The 18383-nt window shown below is 39.1% G+C and overlaps 1 protein-coding gene across 2 annotated transcripts in view; it reads left to right on the forward strand.

The window, feature by feature from the left end:
- The first annotated feature begins 12215 nt into the window (after positions 1 to 12215).
- SREK1 (splicing regulatory glutamic acid and lysine rich protein 1) overlaps positions 12216 to 18383 on the forward strand; it is a 36088-nt gene continuing 29920 nt past the window's right edge. For both annotated transcript variants that reach the window (XM_069492137.1, XM_069492138.1), the window contains exon 1: positions 12216 to 12485. In XM_069492137.1, coding sequence (XP_069348238.1) covers positions 12325 to 12485 — 161 coding nt within the window. In that variant the 5' untranslated portion in view covers positions 12216 to 12324. The remainder of the gene's footprint in view (positions 12486 to 18383) is intronic.

The raw sequence follows: 18383 nt of genomic DNA on the forward strand, positions 1-18383 counted from the left end.
AGTCAGCCATAGCAGGCAGAACGAGAGGGTAACCAAAGTGTGAAGAATGACCCGAATGAATGTGAGTCATCCAGGGTTTATTCCCCCTATTTTATCTCCAGCTTTCACCTGAGAGCAGACGCGATGTGAAACGTGAAATGAGCGTAAGCAGCAAGAACTCTGCAGGAAACCCCATTGTTCTGTCCAGAGGAAGGAAAACGGGGCCCCATGAACTGGAGAGTGTGTGAGGAAATCTCTTTTTTCCTATTTTTTCTCCCAGCTTTGCCCCAAGAGTGGCTCATGTCACAGAGCTGCACTGTAGCGGTGGAGGGGCTGGTGCTTAAAACTCCAAGAGAAAACCCATCTTTATGGCCAGAGAAACTGGGAAACTGGGGAAAGGGGATCCTAAGTCCAAAAAGTGTTAAGAGAATCAGGATTATTTTTTTCTCTTTCACACTCACCTTTGCTCTGGGGGTGGCTCCAGTCACGTGGATCTGCATGCCAGTGTATGCAGTTCAAGCCCCAGGAGAAACCACATTTTTCTAGCCAGAGGACCAGGACAGTGGGGCCCTGGGGCTAGAGAGTGTGGGGAAAACGTGGAGAGGAGAGAGCTGGAGAAGGGGATCCTCCAATTCTGTGATTGAACAAACAAGTTTCAAGCCCCGTCTCTGAGCTATGCACAAGTAAAACAGATGGAAAGCAGGATAGCAAAGGTTTAAAAACTGAACTAGGATTAAAAGAAACAAACAAAAACCAGCTACCTGAGTCCCAGTCTAATAAGCACAGGACAGATCAAAGCAGCAGAGCAAAGGCTTTGAAAATTGAACTCACATTGGAAAACCTCAACTCATAGAAAGTGAGACAGAACTTGCAGTACAAACTTTACACACATACAGGTCCCAGATAGCACAACACACAACATAACATCCAAAACACCCAGGATATAATCCAAAATTACTTGAAATACAAAGAACCAGAGAATGTCCCCAAGTCTTAAGGAAAAAATACAGCAATATATAAAAAGGATTATACATCATGGCCAGGTGAGGATTATCCTAGAAATTCAAACCTATTTGGACATTTGAAAATCAATCGATGTAAGAAAAATGAAAACTTATGTTCACACAAAACCCCGTATGCAAACGTTTATAGTGGCTTTACCGATATAGGAAACAATTTAAATGTCTTTAACTGGTGGATAAGTAAACAAACCAGTACATCCATACAATGGCATACTACCTGGTGATAAAAAGAAACAAACTATTGTTACACACAACAATATAAGGTAAATCTCAAATGCAATATACCACATTTAAAAAGCCAGTCTCAAAATGCTCCGTACTGGGTGATTCATTTATATGATATTCTGGGGAAGGCAAAAATATAGAGATGGAAAACAGATTAGTGGATGCCAAGGATTGGGGAGGGGAGGAGGGTTTGACTACAAAGGGCAGCATGAGAGAATTTTTTGGGTGATGGAACTGTTTTGCATGTTGGTTGGGGTGGTGGTTACATGACTCCATTTGTCAAAACTCATAGATCTCTACACCAAAAAGAATGATTTTCATCTTGTATAAAATAAAAATAATAAACTACAATTTTAGAAAAGTCACATGAGTTGAGTGTTGGGTGGGGTGTGAGTGGAGATACAGCTGAAACAAGAATGGAAGCATGTAGGTATTAATTGTTGACAGTGGGTCATGGGTAAGTAGTGGAGGATAATTATACTATTTTGTTTATGTATGTTCAAAATTTTCCCTACAGTAAGATATTTTTTAAAAAGAACATCTACAAAAGACCTACAGCTAACATAATATTTAATAATAAAAAATTAGATGCTTTCCTGCTAATATCAGGAACAAGCCAAGATGTTCCCTCTTACTATTGCTGTTCGACATTGTACTGGACGATACTAATGCAATAATATAATAAAAAGAAATAAAAGGTACGTAAGATTGGAAAGGAAGAAATAAACTTTGTTCATAGATTACATGATTGTCTATGTAGAAAATCCAAAAAAAATTAACAAAAAAACCCCCTGATATTAATACTAATAAGTCATCATAGCAAGTTTGCAAGATGCAAAGTTAATGTACAAAAGTCAGTAGAAAATCTGAAGAGATCTATAACAAATAGAGATAGAATCAGTAATCAAAAAATTTCCAAGGCTGGGTGAGATGGCTCATACCTATAATCCCAGCACTTTGAGAAGCCTAGGTGGGAGGATCACTTGAGGCTAGGAGTTTAAGACCAGTCTGGCCAACATAGTGAGACCCTATTTTTCTATGAAAAAAATTAAAAATTGCCAGGCATAAAAATTGACATGTGCCTGTAGTCTCAGCTATTTAGGAGGCTGGGGCAGGGTGATCACTTGAGCACAAGAAAGAACAGCCTAGGACCAGATAGCTTCACTAGTGAATTATTTTAAATGATTAAAGAAGAGTTAACACTAATCCTTCTCAAACTCTTCCAAAAATAGAGGAGGAGAGAATACTTCATACTTCATTCTATAAGGCCAGTGCCCTGATAACATAAACCAAACCATCATTTAAAAAACTATAGGACAACATCATAAATATAGATGCAAAAATCCTCAACAAAGTATTAGCAAACTGAATCCACCAGCATTGTAAAAGGATTCTATACCATGAAGGAATGAAATTTATCTCAGGAATGCAAGGGTGGTTTAATATATAAAAATTAATCAATTAAATACACTATATTAATAGAATAAAGAAAACTCCCCACATGATTATCTCAATTGATCCAGAAAAAAAGCATTTGAGGAAATCCAACACACTTTCATGGTAGAAACAAAGGAGTTTTCTGTCTTCCCTCCCCAAGCTTGCCTTCAGACACTTCCATCACTGTTTTCTAGGGATACTACCCCAAACTCCCCATCTAGCACTGTCTTTGTAACTGGTCATGCCCAGCTGCTGCAGCCAGGCTATACTAGTGAGGGCCAGAAGTCAGATTCCCTTGGTACTCAATTCCCTGCCTCATCTGATAGTGGAAAAACTATTGTTCCACCTGGGCAGGATTCTGACTTGGAGGCACTCAGTCATGATCTCACAGATGGCAGCTTCAATCCATTGGCTCCTCAGCCATGCATACACACCAAATGTTTGAGCCTACAGTCCTGAACAGGATTTCCATGGCAACAGCACATTATCAGACCATCTCATGATGGTCTAAATTAACTCAAGGTCTATACATGAATAATTGATCTTACCCCCATTCCCTTCTTGGGACAAAAGTGCCAGTGGCTTTATTCTAGGCATAAAGGTTTTTTCATTCTGGCATTCAGTCTAATTATTGGCTTACTGTTTTTTCACACTAGTGAAACTTACAGGGTGACATTTTCTGCACACAAAGAACTTCAAATTGGCTTTCTAAGCTGGGAAGTACCCATGAAGAAACAGCACATGAGGAAAATCACACTAGTCACTAGTCCTTCATTCATGTATGTAAACTGACAACAAAGAGTCACAAGATATTAATATATGCCAGCACTAGAAAGAAAAGAGCAAGATAAAAAAAAGAGAACAATGAAAGGAAAATAAGTTGTATCTTAAAGATTTTTGAATAAGTTCAATGATTCACTAGGAGGACTAAAAAGAAAAAAGATTTTTGAAGATTCATAAAAGAATAAGATGCTATAACAAAAAGAACATGGAACAAGAAACCACATTTAGAAATTTAAAATATGGTTGCTGAAACTAAATATCTAAAAGTGACTTCTGTCTGGTTTAATGCAGTAGACTAGGACCCTGGACTAAATTTCACAATGAAAAAAATCTGGATAAAATGTTTTTGTTTTTGTTTTAAATAAAATCTTAAATACATTTACGAATTGGCAAGGAAGGACAGAATTCTCAGGCAAAAACCAAAATGAGCATGGGCACTCAGAGAAGTAAGCTGTCTAGACACAAATCTACAGATTCAGAAACCAATGAAACACAAGCAGGAAAAATAAAATGTTTTAAAAATAGGCTGGGCATGGTGGCTCATACCTGTAATCTCAACATTTTGGGAGGTTGAGTCGGGAGGATCACTTGAGGCCAGAAGTTTGAGAACAGCATGGGCAACATGGTGAGACTCTCATCTCTATAAAAATAAGAAAAATTAGCCAGGCATGGTGGTGCACACCTGTAGTCCCAGACACTTGGGAGGCTGAGAGAAGAGGTTTGCCTGAGCCCAGGAGTTCAAAGCTGTAGTAAGCCATGAGTATACCACTGTACTCTAGCCTGGGCAACAGAGAGAGACCCTATTTCTAAGTAAGTAAGTAAATAAATAAATAAAAATAAAACTTTAAAACACAAAAATAAGAGAAAAAAGTCTTAAAAGCAGCAGGGAGGGGGTGAGGGGGGCGGGCGGGGGGGGGGGGGGAACCCAACAACAATAGATTATCCTTAAGGCAAGTAATTAACAAATAGACTGACAGTTAACTTCTCAACAGTAAAATGGAGGCCAAAAAGTAACAGAACAAATGGAATTCTATACTTAAAGTATTTTAAAGAATGAGGTCCACTAGCTGCAATTTCTTTCAGCTTTCCTTTCTATAAAAATGTCTTATTTAACCTTCCTTCATTCTATAATCATATTTTATAGGATGTATGCTTATAGGTTATTTGTTTTTCTTTCAATATTGTAATTTTTCCTCTATTCCCTCCAATTTGCACTAATTTGGATGAGAAATCAGCCATTATTCTTGTTAGTGTTCTTCTGTATGGAAGATGTATTTTGTCTGTGACTGCTTTTACTTTGTTCTTTATCATTCTTTTTCAGAATTTGACTACAATGTGACCAAGTGTGATTTTCTTTTATTATGCTTATTTTTTTAAAGTTCTTAGATTATAGTGAGATTGATTATGGAAAAAAAGAGAGAAGGCATAATATAATAATTGAAAAATGGAACATTATTACATATCTTACAAATATGAAAGACATGCTAAATATATATTATGAACAACTTTATGCCAATAAACTTAGAACTGTATTGAACAAGATAATTCACTAAATAAATATACTAACAAATGTAATCAGTAGTCTTTGGAAAATACTTATTGATACAAACCTCTAAATATAACAGGAAAACTCTTGGTATTTTTTTTAGTAAAATCATTTAGAAATTCAACTTGAGGATGCCAAAGACAGGATAGGTACGTTTAACTTAAAATTTATGGCAATTGGAATTAAATATTTTTTAATATTAACCCTTTTTCTTCTATTCAAAGATTGAAGGCAAACTCAGTGCTTCAGATTTTCACTGGTTCTTAAATCAACAACTTCTCCACTAAAAGAATCTCATTAGGTGCCAAGGAAACCTGTGGCTTGTGATTTCAAGTATAATTGTGAACAAGGCTGATTTTCTATATCTGATTTATATAAATTCTCTTTTCATAGTTATTGCTTCTTGCTCTGAATTCCACCTGAACCAACATAAAGATCATGATCTCTGCTTTTCTTTAGTGAAACATTATTATTTTTACACATTCTGTGTCACTTTATTTGACATTCAGTACATAGTTAATGTATCTGTCAGATACCAGAAACTGCTGTAGTTATTTTCAGCAGAAAGGAATTCAGTACAGGGAACTTGGTGCTTATAAAATCTCTGTAAGGGCTCTAAGCTGCACCTCCTGGAATGACTCTTAGAGAAATATTACAAAACTAGCCTATTTGGGGAGGTTCTGTCTTTGCCACAATTGGTAATAAGCTGTTGGATCTGGAAACTGCCCCTGTAGCTCTTGGCTTTAGAAATACACTGTTTTATCTGTGATCCAGGCATCAGAGCAGCCACAGAAACCATTACATCCAGGAACAAACCACCATAATCCCAGGGACTAGGAATCTGCGGCCAGAACATTTGTGGGGCCATGCTGCACCTGCCATGTCTGTACTGACAAAAATGGGTGCCCTGTGTCCTGCTTCTCAGCCCACTTGAAGCTTAGTCCTTGGGCCCTTTAATGCAGCTGCAAAAACAAAGAGCCCTATGCCTCCACAACCATGTTGGTCAACAGAAACACAGAGAGATGCAGAAACATGGACATCCTCATGTCCACCTTCCAAATTTGACACTTTCTTATAAAATTAAAGAATTAACCCTATGACCCAGCAATTCCCCCCCTAGGCATTTGCCAAGGAGAAATGAGACCGGTATATGCATGTTCTTTTTTTTTTTTTTTTTTTTTTTTGAGACAGAGTCTCACTCTGTTGCCCAGGCTAGAGTGAGTGCCGTGGCGTCAGCCTAGCTCACAGCAACCTCAAACTCCTGGGCTCAAGCAATCCTCCTGCCTCAGCCTCCCGAGTAGCTGGGACTACAGGCATGCACCACCATGCCCGGCTAATTTTTTCTATATATATGTTTAGCTGTCCATATAATTTCTTTCTATTTTTAGTAGAGATGGGGTCTCGCTCTTGCTCAGGCTGGTCTCGAACTCCTGAGCTCAAACGATCCGCCCACCTCGGCCTCCCAGAGTGCTAGGATCACAGGCATGAGCCACCGCGCCCGGCCTGCATGTTCTTAATGACATTATTCATATAGCCAAAAACTGGAAACAATCCAAACGTTCACCAACTGATGAATAAACAAAATGTTGAATATTCAACAAGGACTGTTATTCAGCAATAAAATGTAATAAAATGCTAATGATGTTCCAACATGAATGAACCTCAAAAACATTATGCTCAGTGATAGAAGCCAGACACTAAGACTAAATATTGTATAATTCCATTGATATATATTTTCCAGCAGAGGCAAATATATAGATAGGGTTAGAAAGCAGATCAGTGGTTATAGGAGCTGGGGAGTTATTAAAGTTGACTTACCTTATTTACAGGTAGTCCATGAATGTCTGCTGCTAATGTCCCCAGAGCTTCCCTGGTCACTTCCCTTCCTAAGATTTGTTTGTGCACCTCTTTCTGCAATTCTATTAGATACCTCAGTCATGTTATATATTTTCTGTTTTTTTTAGAGTAGCCACAGTCTGTTAAGATTTCTAAACATGCCTTAGTCACATCCCTTCTCAAGGTTTGGTTGTGCAATTATTTCTTCCACTCCATGGAATACCCTTGCCATCATTGTCTACATTTTCCTTTCTGTTTAGACAAAGTCATTTTTTAGTAATAAAAAAAAAGTAATGCCAATGATAAGGTTCCAGAACCAACCCCCTAGAGACATCATGAATTGAGAGTTTTGGATCTTGAAAGAAAAAGGTCATGTGGCACAGGAGCAGCACAGGAGAAGACCAGGAGTTTCTCCTTCATTTCTGGAAGAATCCTACTCCAAAACACAGCGCACACACACACACACACACACTCTTATGTACGCATAGTTCTTACTCCTTTTCTGATTCATTCTAGTACAATCTTTTAACCTTTCTCCCTGTCCTAAGACTACAAATCAGCACTCCTTCAAAGATAGACCTACTAATAGATCCTTCCTTTCTTAAAATTACTTCTAAATTATACCCTATTGTCAAAATTTCCTTTTGAATTCCATAGAGTAGATTCATAGCCCATTCCACCCATTTGAAAGCAAAACAAGAAGACTAAACAAAGTCAACAAAGCCTCTTGTAAATATAGTCCACACTCATCTGCATACCTTCTCACTCAAGCACTCTCTTCCTGTCTCTGTTGTCCCTGTAACTGCTTTCTCTAGCGTCACCTCCTGATTCTCAGTCCAGTAAGTAGGTAACATTTTAAATGTATATCTTTCTCATTTTTTCCTGTTTATTTACTGGAGTTTAGTTTTCTTATTTTTGGTTTCTGGTTGGCTCTCATGGGCCTGAGCCTGCTTATAAGGACCCTTCTCTTTCTTCACTGATACTTTGTTCTGGTTTGTCTTATTATTTTGTTTTTGAAAGTGTTGGGTCAGTGTGCAGATGAAACCAAGAGGCCTGGTGATAAAGAAACATCTGCAGATTGGAGCCATGAAAATGATTACAGAGTTTGGCTACAGAACATAGCATGAAGGTTGGAATTCTAAAATGTATCTCAGAGATCCGGTTTGGAACAGTCTGACATTGGCCACAGTGCAACGGCTGGGCCAGGCCCAGGATGGAATACCCTCCCCAAGGTTGGGAAGTTTCACTGAGAGTCTTACAGAGTGATACTGTTGCCTCTTCTTCTCTAAAATGGTGTAGGTAGCTTTTGTCTCAATAGCCACATTGTATCTATCAGTGGACATAATTTATCCCCGATACTGTCATCTTTGTAGAATTTGACACTTTTCACCATTCTTTCCTCCTTATTTCTCACTTTTTCCATGTTAAATTTTTTTCCTTCCTTAAATGTTGTGACTATTCTCCCTCTTTGTTTTCCTCCTGGCTTGATTTTGTTTGTTTTTGGCTATTTGTTGTATTTGTCCCTGTAATGTTGTCTACTGTACTTCTGTTGCTACAAGTGTTCCTGGCATATCTGTATCTACTCTCAATCTTAAATCATGGATATGTCTTAGTTCTAGACATTTTCCCTAAATTTCATTTTAAAAAGTTGTCCATAATGGATCTTAATATTTTCTGCTCCTTCCTCACAAAGCTACTCTTCCTTCATATTTTTGAACCTAAATTATGGCATTGTTCACTCAATTCCCCAAGCCAGAAATCTAAACTCCTCCTCTGCTATATTATCAACAGATTACTAAGTCTGCTGAATATACTTCTTTTACAACCTTCTAAACCTGTGGTTCTCAACATGGGGCTTGTAGACCACCAGCAGCAGCTCAGCTGGGAACGTGTTAGAAATTCAAAATTTCAGGCCCCACTTCAGACTCTCTAGGGATGTGGGATGTGGCCAGCAATCTGCCTTTTTCTTTTTTTAATGAGACAAGATCTAGCTCTGTCACCTGGGCTGGGCTGGAGAGCAGTTCTGTAATCATAGCTCACTGTAACCTCAAACTCCTGGGCTGAAGCCATCCTCCCGCTTCAGCCTCCTGAGCAGCTAGTACTTCAGGGACATGCCACCACACCTGGCTAATCTTTTATTTTTTGGTAGAGATGGGATCTCACTATGTTGCTCAGGTTGGTCTCCTGGCCTCAAGCCATCCTTCTGACTTGGCCTCCCCAAATGTTGAGTTTACAGGCATGAGCCTCCATGCCTGCTGTCATCTGCTTTAAGGTGCCCACAGGTGATTGTGATGCACACTAAAGTCTGAGAACAACTGTTTTAAACTAGTTGCTATTAATCCTAGGGATCCATGGTTGGGCTTCCGGAGGCCCCAGAAGTACTGGTAATTGAAACTAAAACTGAGTGTATGTCCATATATATTTTTCTGAGTGGATAGCTTTGATTCCTTTTATCTTCAAATGGGTTCAATGATCGCCAACTTGGAACTGTTCCTTGCCTTCCATTATTACCTCCTCTTACTTTGTTCAGGACCTCATTATAGCTTATCTAGAGTATTGCAAGCAGTTCCTTTGCCTCTAGCCTGCATGCTTTTGTGTGTGGGTTTGTTTTTTTTTTTTTTTCTTTTTACTGAGTCTCCACCCTTTTCAATGTATCTCCATGTTGCAGTGACATTGATCATTTTAGAACATGAATTTGATCATAGTCACTGTCCTGTTTCAAGGTCTTCAATAGCTCTCAAAAGCTTATGTATGATAAAGTGACCTTTTAACATGACAAACAATAGGCTGGGTGTGGTGGCTCATGCTTGTAATCCTAGCACTCTGGGAGGCTGAGGCAGGTGGATCGCTCGAGGTCAGGAGTTTGAGACCAGCCTGAGCAAGAGTGAGGACGACCCCCCCCCCCCAGGTCTCTACTAAAAATAGAAAGAAATTATCTGGCCAACTAAAAATACATATAGAAAAAAAAAAATTAGCTGGGCATGGTGGCACATGCCTGCAGTCCCAGCTACTCTGGAGGCTGAAGCAGTAGGATCACTTAAGCCCAGGAGTCTGAGGTTGCTGTGAGCTAGGCTGACGGCATGGCACTCACTCTAGCCTGGGCAACAGGGCAACAGCGAGACTCTGTCTCAAAAACCAAAACAAACAAAAAAAACCACGATAAACAATGGCATGGCACTCACTCTAGCATGGGCAACAGGGCAACAGCGAGACTCTGTCTCAAAAACAAAAACAAACAAAAAAAAAACTCGATAAACAATACATACCCTTCATCAAGGCTTATTCTTTTGCATGCATCTCTAGTCATTTGCAATCTTCAGTACAGCAATAATAAACTTTAAGGATTCTGGACCTCACTTGTGCTCTCTTATACCTCCCTGCTTTTGTATATTCTATATGCTCAGTGTGTAGAACCATGTATGTACAATATATATTCGTTGAAGATTCAGCTCAAGCACCATCTCTTCTGGGAAGTCTTTCATTAGAACTAAGTGGCCCTCTTATGTGCTCCCAATTCCCATGTGCTTATCCCTATGGTAATAGTTCTCAAACATTTTGGTCTTAGGATACCTTTACACTCTTAAGAATAACTGAAGACCCTAAACATCTTTTAATTTATGGGATATCTATCCATATTTACCATGTTAGAAATTAAGCCTGAGAAATTTGATATTTTGAAACTCATTAAAAATAACAATTATAAGCCCACTATGTGTTAACACAAATGATGTATTTTTATGATAAAATGTTTTCCAAAAAAATTGGTGATCAGAGTGGCATTGTTTCACATTTTCAAACCTCTTTACTGTTTGGCTTAATAGAAGACAGATTCTCATATCTCTTCATGTATTCAATATGTTGTGATATGTTTTGGTTGAAATATATGAAGAAAATGTGATCTTACACAGATCAGTTGGAAAAATGAAAAACTATTTTCGTAGCCTTTTCAGATAATTGGAGATATTCTTCTTGGATACTACACCAAACTTGACATGTAATTTCTTTGAATGCAGTTGGAATGTGGACTGAATCTGGAACCACATCAATTAACTTATTGAAATCCTTTAGTCTATTTTGCTTGTGCAAGAATCTTTTTAATTTTGTAATAGCACTCATTGGTCATTTGGAAAACAGTTGTTCACTGAGTCATAGACATCATCCAAATGTTGACATATTACATAAGGTCAAAAAATGCATTTGTTATTACAATATCAGTGGTGATTTTAGCAGAAAAGTCTCTAAGTACTGAAGGGCTGTTAAGCTTAAGGTAACAGACACAAATTTAGCAAAATTTGTATTTTTGCATAAAAACTCAATTACACAAGTGATTTTTCTGGAGAGAACTATCCTACTGGGGCATGCAATAGCAGTAGTTTCTATTTTTTCACACATTTAAAAGATGTGCATGCTACGGCGAAGATTTGATAAAATTACTATAATTTCTACTCCTTTGTCAAAGACATTCTTTAAGTGAAACTGACTTATTTTAAAATCTTCAGTTTTGTATGCAGTGAGTGGAATGAGGTGAAGAATACAAAATACAGTGAGTAAAGTTTGGGCCACTGCCTTGATTCCCGTTAAGGTGTCAGCAATTTAATCTTTTACACCATTAGTGCAAATGTTAACAAGGTGAAAAAGGTCAACAAGCTCTTAGTATTATTGTGAACATCATTTTGACCTTGCCCACCCACTAAAAAGGTCTCAGGTCTGGGGTCCCTTAGGGATTTGCGGAGGGCATTTTGGGGATAGCTGCCCTAGTTTCACATATATTACTTGCCTCTCATTAGGTTTCAAGTTCTATGTGGACCGTCTGTACCTGTGTTTTATGTGCCCTTGTCTAATAGTGTCTCGGACATTACGCTCAATAAATATTAATACCTATGGAACGAGCGAAAAAATTACATAGTCTTCCTACCTCCTTCCTTAATTGGATCTGAACCTACACGTTTTATATAATAAAATTTTCAAGTTTTTCACAATTAGGACGCCTGCCATTTTTTGGGCGAGTTGCCTGTATATAATAATGACGCACCAGAGTTTGGTCAAGTGCTCATCTGCGATGAGGGGAGTCATTCCTCCTTTCCAGCCTCGCTCCAGGCCAGGCCGCTAGGTTTCCCAGTCGACTCTAGAGTAAGACTGGAAAGAGCTGAGTCTCCCACGTTGACAGGAGCACAAGAATTTGAACGAGTTTCAGGGGAAACAAAAACACTGATAAAAATCTTGGCGGAGGGAAAGAGCAGCTGCAAAGACCCCGGAGACCCCCAGAGCCTAAAGCAGCCGCTGCACGAGACCGGCCGCGTTGCCGGGGCGACGCTTCCGGCCGGCGCGCGCAACCCCGGGAGCAGCGGAGTTGTGAAATGGGCGGCTAGACCTGCCCGGCGCTGTGCATTCGCCAGCGGGAGCGCGCTCGCGGCCGCGCGTTCTCCGCTTTCCCGGCTCCGTCGCTGACGCGTCGTAGACGTTGGGGAGCGGGAAGGCAGCGGCAGCAGGATCAGGATGAACAGCGGCGGCGGCTTCGGGTTGGGCTTAGGCTTCGGCCTCACCCCTACGGCAGTGATTCAGGTGACGAATCTGTCGTCAGCGGTGACCAGCGAGCAGATGCGGACGCTTTTTTCCTTCCTAGGAGAAATAGAGGAGCTGCGGCTCTACCCCCCGGAGTAAGTGCTGGAGCTCGGCTGGGGGAAGGGCGCGGGCGCCATAGAGACCTCGGGAACCGAGGCGTGGGGGGAGAGCGCGGACGCGGGCGTGCGGTGCCTGTCACATGACCGCCCGGGCTTACCTTGGTGCCCATATTTGATAAGGGCACTGGGGCCTCGCGGTTCCGCTCTCCTTATGAGTCGGATTTGGGGGTTAACCTTTGCTTCGAGCCCTTACAAAAGATTTAGAGTGGTTGCCTTTTCCGCGCCTCCGGGACTTGTGGTCGCTGCCAGGACTTCGAATTGAGTGCACCCCTCTTCCATTTTTTCCCCCGAACTTAAGATGGCCGCAGGTGGGCCCGGAGTAGTCCTCATGGCCAACGCCTGTTAGCGTTTTTGCGCTCTGAAAATCGCAGGAACTGCGCCTGAGCAACTGATCGGTTCTTAAGGCCTAAGTGTCAGGCCGTTATTGCTGACGGGAATGCCTGCGGCTGATGACATGATAGGATTAGGACTGTATTTGTTCCCCAGGGCGGTCTCACAAATTTAGCATCTTGGTCTTAAAGATCGTGTCTATTTACCCTTTTGACAACAGATTAAATATTTCTCCTGGAAGGTCATACTGCCCCAGACCTTTCAGAAAAGGTGCAGCGTTATCCCTGCTTTGTACTTTTTAAAGTCCACATCTTGGCTGGCATTCACAGGTCGTGGGCCCTTCCCAAGTGGTGAATTTTGAGGTGGTAACATTTTCCCTTGTACAATGTTATCTACCCAAAAAACTTGTAAGGGTTTGGGTGTTGTTCATATTCTCACACGCATAAATATCCTTTTTTTAAGGTCTTAGAACCTTAAGATTCTCAGTTATTTGTTCATTATGTGAAAATCCTTTGAAGGAAGAGGTAGTTGTTGCCCAAGGTTTCTTTCTTTTTTAAAAAATTTGATTTGACTTATTTCATAGGGATGCCTATAGACCTATTTTTCTTTAATTTTCTGCTTATAAGTTATAGCAGTGCTACTGTATAGATATAAGTTATTTGGATATTTAAATTTGCCTTTTACATTTTTCTTTTCTACTTTTGATTTTGAAATATTTCATGCATGCAGAAAACATAGAACACCCTTAACGTGTTCCCTTAACGTGCATTTGTCCATTTTTTGCTACAGTTGATTATTAAAATTTCCTGTTATTCTAATAAAGCTTTTTTTGTTTTGATCGAGTATATATAATTATACTATCTCCTTTTAAAGCTCCAGTTAATCCTTTTAGTTATCTCCTTTAATCCAGAACAACTCCCATCACCTTTTAAAAATCTTTCATACATTTTGCCTGGTAGGTAGTTTTTGCTTGTAGAATGACCCATAGTCTGAGTTTATGTAGATTGTTTCTTCATGATGAGATTCAAGTAATACGTTTTTTGGCAAGAATACTGCATACGTGCATGCACATACATTGCGATTGATTAGCCATGGCATTTATAGCTTTGAATATCTTATTTAACTTTTTTTTTTTTTTTTGAGACAGAGTCTCACTCTGTTGCCCAGGCTAGAGTGTCCTGGCGTCAGCCTAGCTCACAGCAACCTCAAACTCCTGGGCTCAAGGGATCCTTCTGCCTCAGCCTCCCGAGTAGCTGGGACTACAGGCATGCGCCACCATGACCAGCTAATTTTTTCTGTATGTTTTTAATTGTCCAGCTAATTTCTTTCTAATTTTAGTAGAGGGGGGCGTGGGAGGGTGAGTCTTGCTCTTGCTCAGGCTGGTCTCGAACTCCCGACCTCGAGTGATCCACCCGCCTCAGCCTCCCAGAGTGCTAGGATTACAGGTGTGAGCCACTGTGCCCGGCCTTATTTAACTTTTGAAAATGCTTTCAGCCATCTTGATTTAAGTACTCAGAACATTTCTTTTCTTTTTCCTTTTTTTTTTTTTGAGACGGAGTCTCTATTTTGCTCTGTTACCTGGGCTATCGTGCTGTGGCATCAGCCTAGCTCACAGCAACCTCAAACTCCTGGGCTCAAGTGATGCTCCTGCCTCAGCCTCCCGAATAGTTGGGACTACAGGCGAATAGTTGGGACTACAGACGCACGCCACCACACCAGGCTAATTTTTCTATTTTTATTGGGGGGGGTGCGGGGCCCACACTTGCTTTGGCTGGTCTGGGACTCCTGACCTCAAGCAATCTTCCCGCCTCTGCCTCCTGGAGTGCTAGGATCACAGGCGGGAGCCGCCGCTTCCTTGCCCTGCCCTGCCGGAACATTTCTTAATTGAGAAGTATTTGGAGGAGTGCTGGTGTCCTGCAAGAATTGGAATCAGTCAGTAAAATATTTTGTACATGAACCTTTGTAAAGTAGCCTTGCTTTCCAGGTTGTGGTAATATCTTATAGGTAGAAAAAGTATATCAGAATATTCTTAATTGCCGACATACTACTTATATGGTTGACACCTGGGTTTGGGTGACAATATGCTGCCAGTTATTAACTGACACATCAAGAGTTACTAGTGTTTAAATGTCAAAGAGAATAAGAAGCTTTTTACTTAAACATGGAACATTAAAATGGAGTTAGTCACAAACTAAAACATTTAGCAAAATTGTAGCATAAATGTAACACAGGCCAGGCAAAATCCTTAACCAGTTTTTCCATAAGTGCAACACTAGATCCCTCATTCTTGTTTTGCAGCAATATTGACATGCTTTATTAACAGGTTCTCTGCTTTGTAATGAAGTTGTCATTACCTGGTTCTTATATTAAAGATGTGTTTGCAAATTGGGGCTTAAATGGATAAAAACACAGTAGTAGTAGGTTGTATTGAAGATAGAGATAATTGTTTTGCAGTGTCACATAAACTATTTTATGATTAATCTTTAGACGCTGAGCAGAAATTCAGTGGTTTTAGAACTGGAAATATATTTCTTCAATAGAATATGAAAATAATTTCTCATTAAAATTCTATGATTTCCATTGCTAATATGAAAATTTACATTTTAAATTTAATTATTTTGGCATGAGGCAGTGATTAATTTTATTTTAAATTTTAAACATTAAGCATTCATGTAAACATTCATTATAAGCATTAAGAATTCTTATTTGTAATTTGTCGTCCTTTTTTGTGCTGCCAGATAAGTATCCAGAATTACTATTGTAATTTTTTGCATAATAAATGAATCTCATAGCTGATGAAAACCTTTTTACACTTGTAAGAAATCTGTTTTTTTCAGTAAATTTTTCATTGAGGTATAATGTACATACAGAAAAGTGCATGTAAGTGTACAGCTTGATGAATTTTTTCAAAGTAAACATACCTGTGTAACCACACAGAGCAGGATTATCTGCACCCTGGAAGTTCCCTGTGCCTCCCTTCAAGTGACTAACCCCCAAGGATAATCCTATCCTGATTTTCTGACACCAGAGATTTTTGCCTGTGTTGATTTTTTGGCTTACTGGTTTCCTTCACTTCTCTGGTCTTCAAAGATTCTAAGAAAGAAAGATAAAATGTATCAACTACTTACTTATTTAAGTTTATTTAGTTAAAAAATTAATATAACCAATATAGATACTTTATGGAAAATAGAGGAAAGGAAACACTTGTGATTCTACCACTGTATCAAAGCCTTTCTCCATTTCCTTGTATTTCCTTCCTGTCCTGCTTATATGCATTTGTTGTAATACAGTGCAATTGAAGGAGTCCTACACTGTGATTGTAACTCTTCACTTAACATGTAATAAGCATTTTTCATATTGCTGTTTTATTTATAGTAATATTTAAAGACTAATATGTTCTAAGTGTGTTGTGTTTTGTTGGATATTTTGGTTGCTTTTTTTTTTTGGTATTACAAATCAGTCGATTTTAGCTAGAAGCATTTGGAAGTGTATTTATGATTGCTATGATTGGAAGGCCTACTGGCATTTAGTAGGTGTCAGCAATTCATAAGAAAGTCTGGTACAAGGAGGAATTATGTTACCAAAGGACCACTGAAGCCGTGTTATAAATAAAGAGTCGATTAATATTTTTGTCCTAGAACTGTATACTTTGCTCATGTTTTGAACTATATCCCTTTTGATAGATCCTCTAAAGGATGTATATTAATGTACTAATAAAATACTGGACATTTTATTACCACATTGACTTTTAAAAATATCATACAGGACCATCACCCTGTTTAATGAAAAACAAAATTAACTCTTTAGGGCCCAGAAAATTTAACTGATGGTCAAAAACTTGGTTCTTTGATTTCTGCATTTACAACTCAGAGGGAAATTCTAATTTTTTTGAAAAATGGTAAGATTTTATATTTAAAAAAAAGTTGGAGTCATTAAATGAGGCCAAACTAAAATCTGCTAAATTTGAGTGCTGCTACCTTCTATAGATGTATACATTTAGACCACATGGAATATGTAACCCCCCCTTTTAAAAATTAAAACTAAAGATCAAAATTACATTTTTAAATGATTAATTTAAAAAGTAAGTCTATTTGGTAGTTTAGATATACTAAAGAGAAGGATCTAAATATAAGATTTGGAAACATACGGATTTGTAAATAAGTACATATTTGTTTGCTGGGCTATTTATCATCTGTGTGTAGGCTTGCCGCTGTATCATATTTTAGTCCATAATGTTAAAAATAAAAGTGTTATGGCCGGGTGTGGTGGCTTACGAATGTAATCCTAGCACTCTGGGGGGCCAAGGCAGGAGGATCGCTTGGGCTCAGGAGTTTGAGACCAGCAAGAGCAAGACCCCATCTCTACTAAAAATAGAAAAATTAGCTGGGCATGGTGGTGCACCTGTATGTAGTCCAGCTGCTCAGGAGGTGAAGGCAGGAAGATTGCTTGAGTTCAGGAGTTTGAGGTTGCAGTGAGCTATGACGACACCACTGCACTCTGTCTCAAAAAAAAAAAAAAAGTGTTACTCCCTCTCCTGAAAAGCCCAGATATTTATAAAGGAAATATAAATTAGCCTTTACTCTCTTACTTTAAGGGAGGTGATTTCAGACAAAGATTAAGAAAATTGCTTAAAGCAATGGGATAGTCCTACCTACTACCCACACTTCCATTATGCCATTCAGAACAGACCAGTGTTTTTTTTAACCAGTTTCCAGGCTTTTCAAATCTTGGTGACATGTCTATTTATGTGTAGGTGCTTTACAAACTAGGCTCAGATTTCCTATTTCTGTGGATGTTTTAAGTTTGAAATGAAGTAAATTTCAACTAGGGGTATTTAGAAATGTGATTTTAGTTTTCAATAGTAATTGTTTATGTTTACATTCTTTGACCAAAGGATCTCAGGCTCTTAATTTCAGGGCTAAAAGAGTATTCCTGTTGCAACTGATAGGGCTTTAGGAGGTCAGTGTAATCCTAAATTTTTTTGGTTGCAAGGGACAGAAAAAGTGTTACCCAGTCTAGTTCAAGAAGAGATATTATTTCTTAAAAAGAGATTTCATTAAATTGTAGTACAGCCAGGCCTGCTGGGAACTAGGACTGGGAACCAGAAAGGTATCGGCAATCAAGGTGACTATCTCTTGCTTTCAAGAGTATTGTCAGTTCAGTTTGTTTCTGTGTATCTGGCCCAAGGCGATTCTATGTAACTTTCCAGCCCAGTGGAGAGAATCTGATTGTTCCAAGCTCATTTGGTTAAGCCTGACTACTCAAATTGTGGGTTGCTGGTCAGCCAATGAAATGGGCCCATGTGACAGGTGTGGCTAGAGAAGTTTACAAGATCTGTTGAAGATTTCACTTAAGGAAACTGTGATAAGGCCTGTGTCGAAGTTTTACAGAATGTCTTGGTAGCACATATAGGAGGGGTACCTAATCACTGTGGTATTTTTTTTTTTTTTTTTTTTTATCACTGTGGTATTTTAAGATGGCTTACACAACCTTGGAAACCTGAGCCTTGAGGAAAAATGGAATTACCGTTCAAAAAGGGAGTTA

Source organism: Eulemur rufifrons, chromosome 17 (genome assembly GCF_041146395.1).
Source record: "Eulemur rufifrons isolate Redbay chromosome 17, OSU_ERuf_1, whole genome shotgun sequence".
In the NCBI taxonomy this organism is placed as follows: domain Eukaryota; kingdom Metazoa; phylum Chordata; class Mammalia; order Primates; family Lemuridae; genus Eulemur; species Eulemur rufifrons.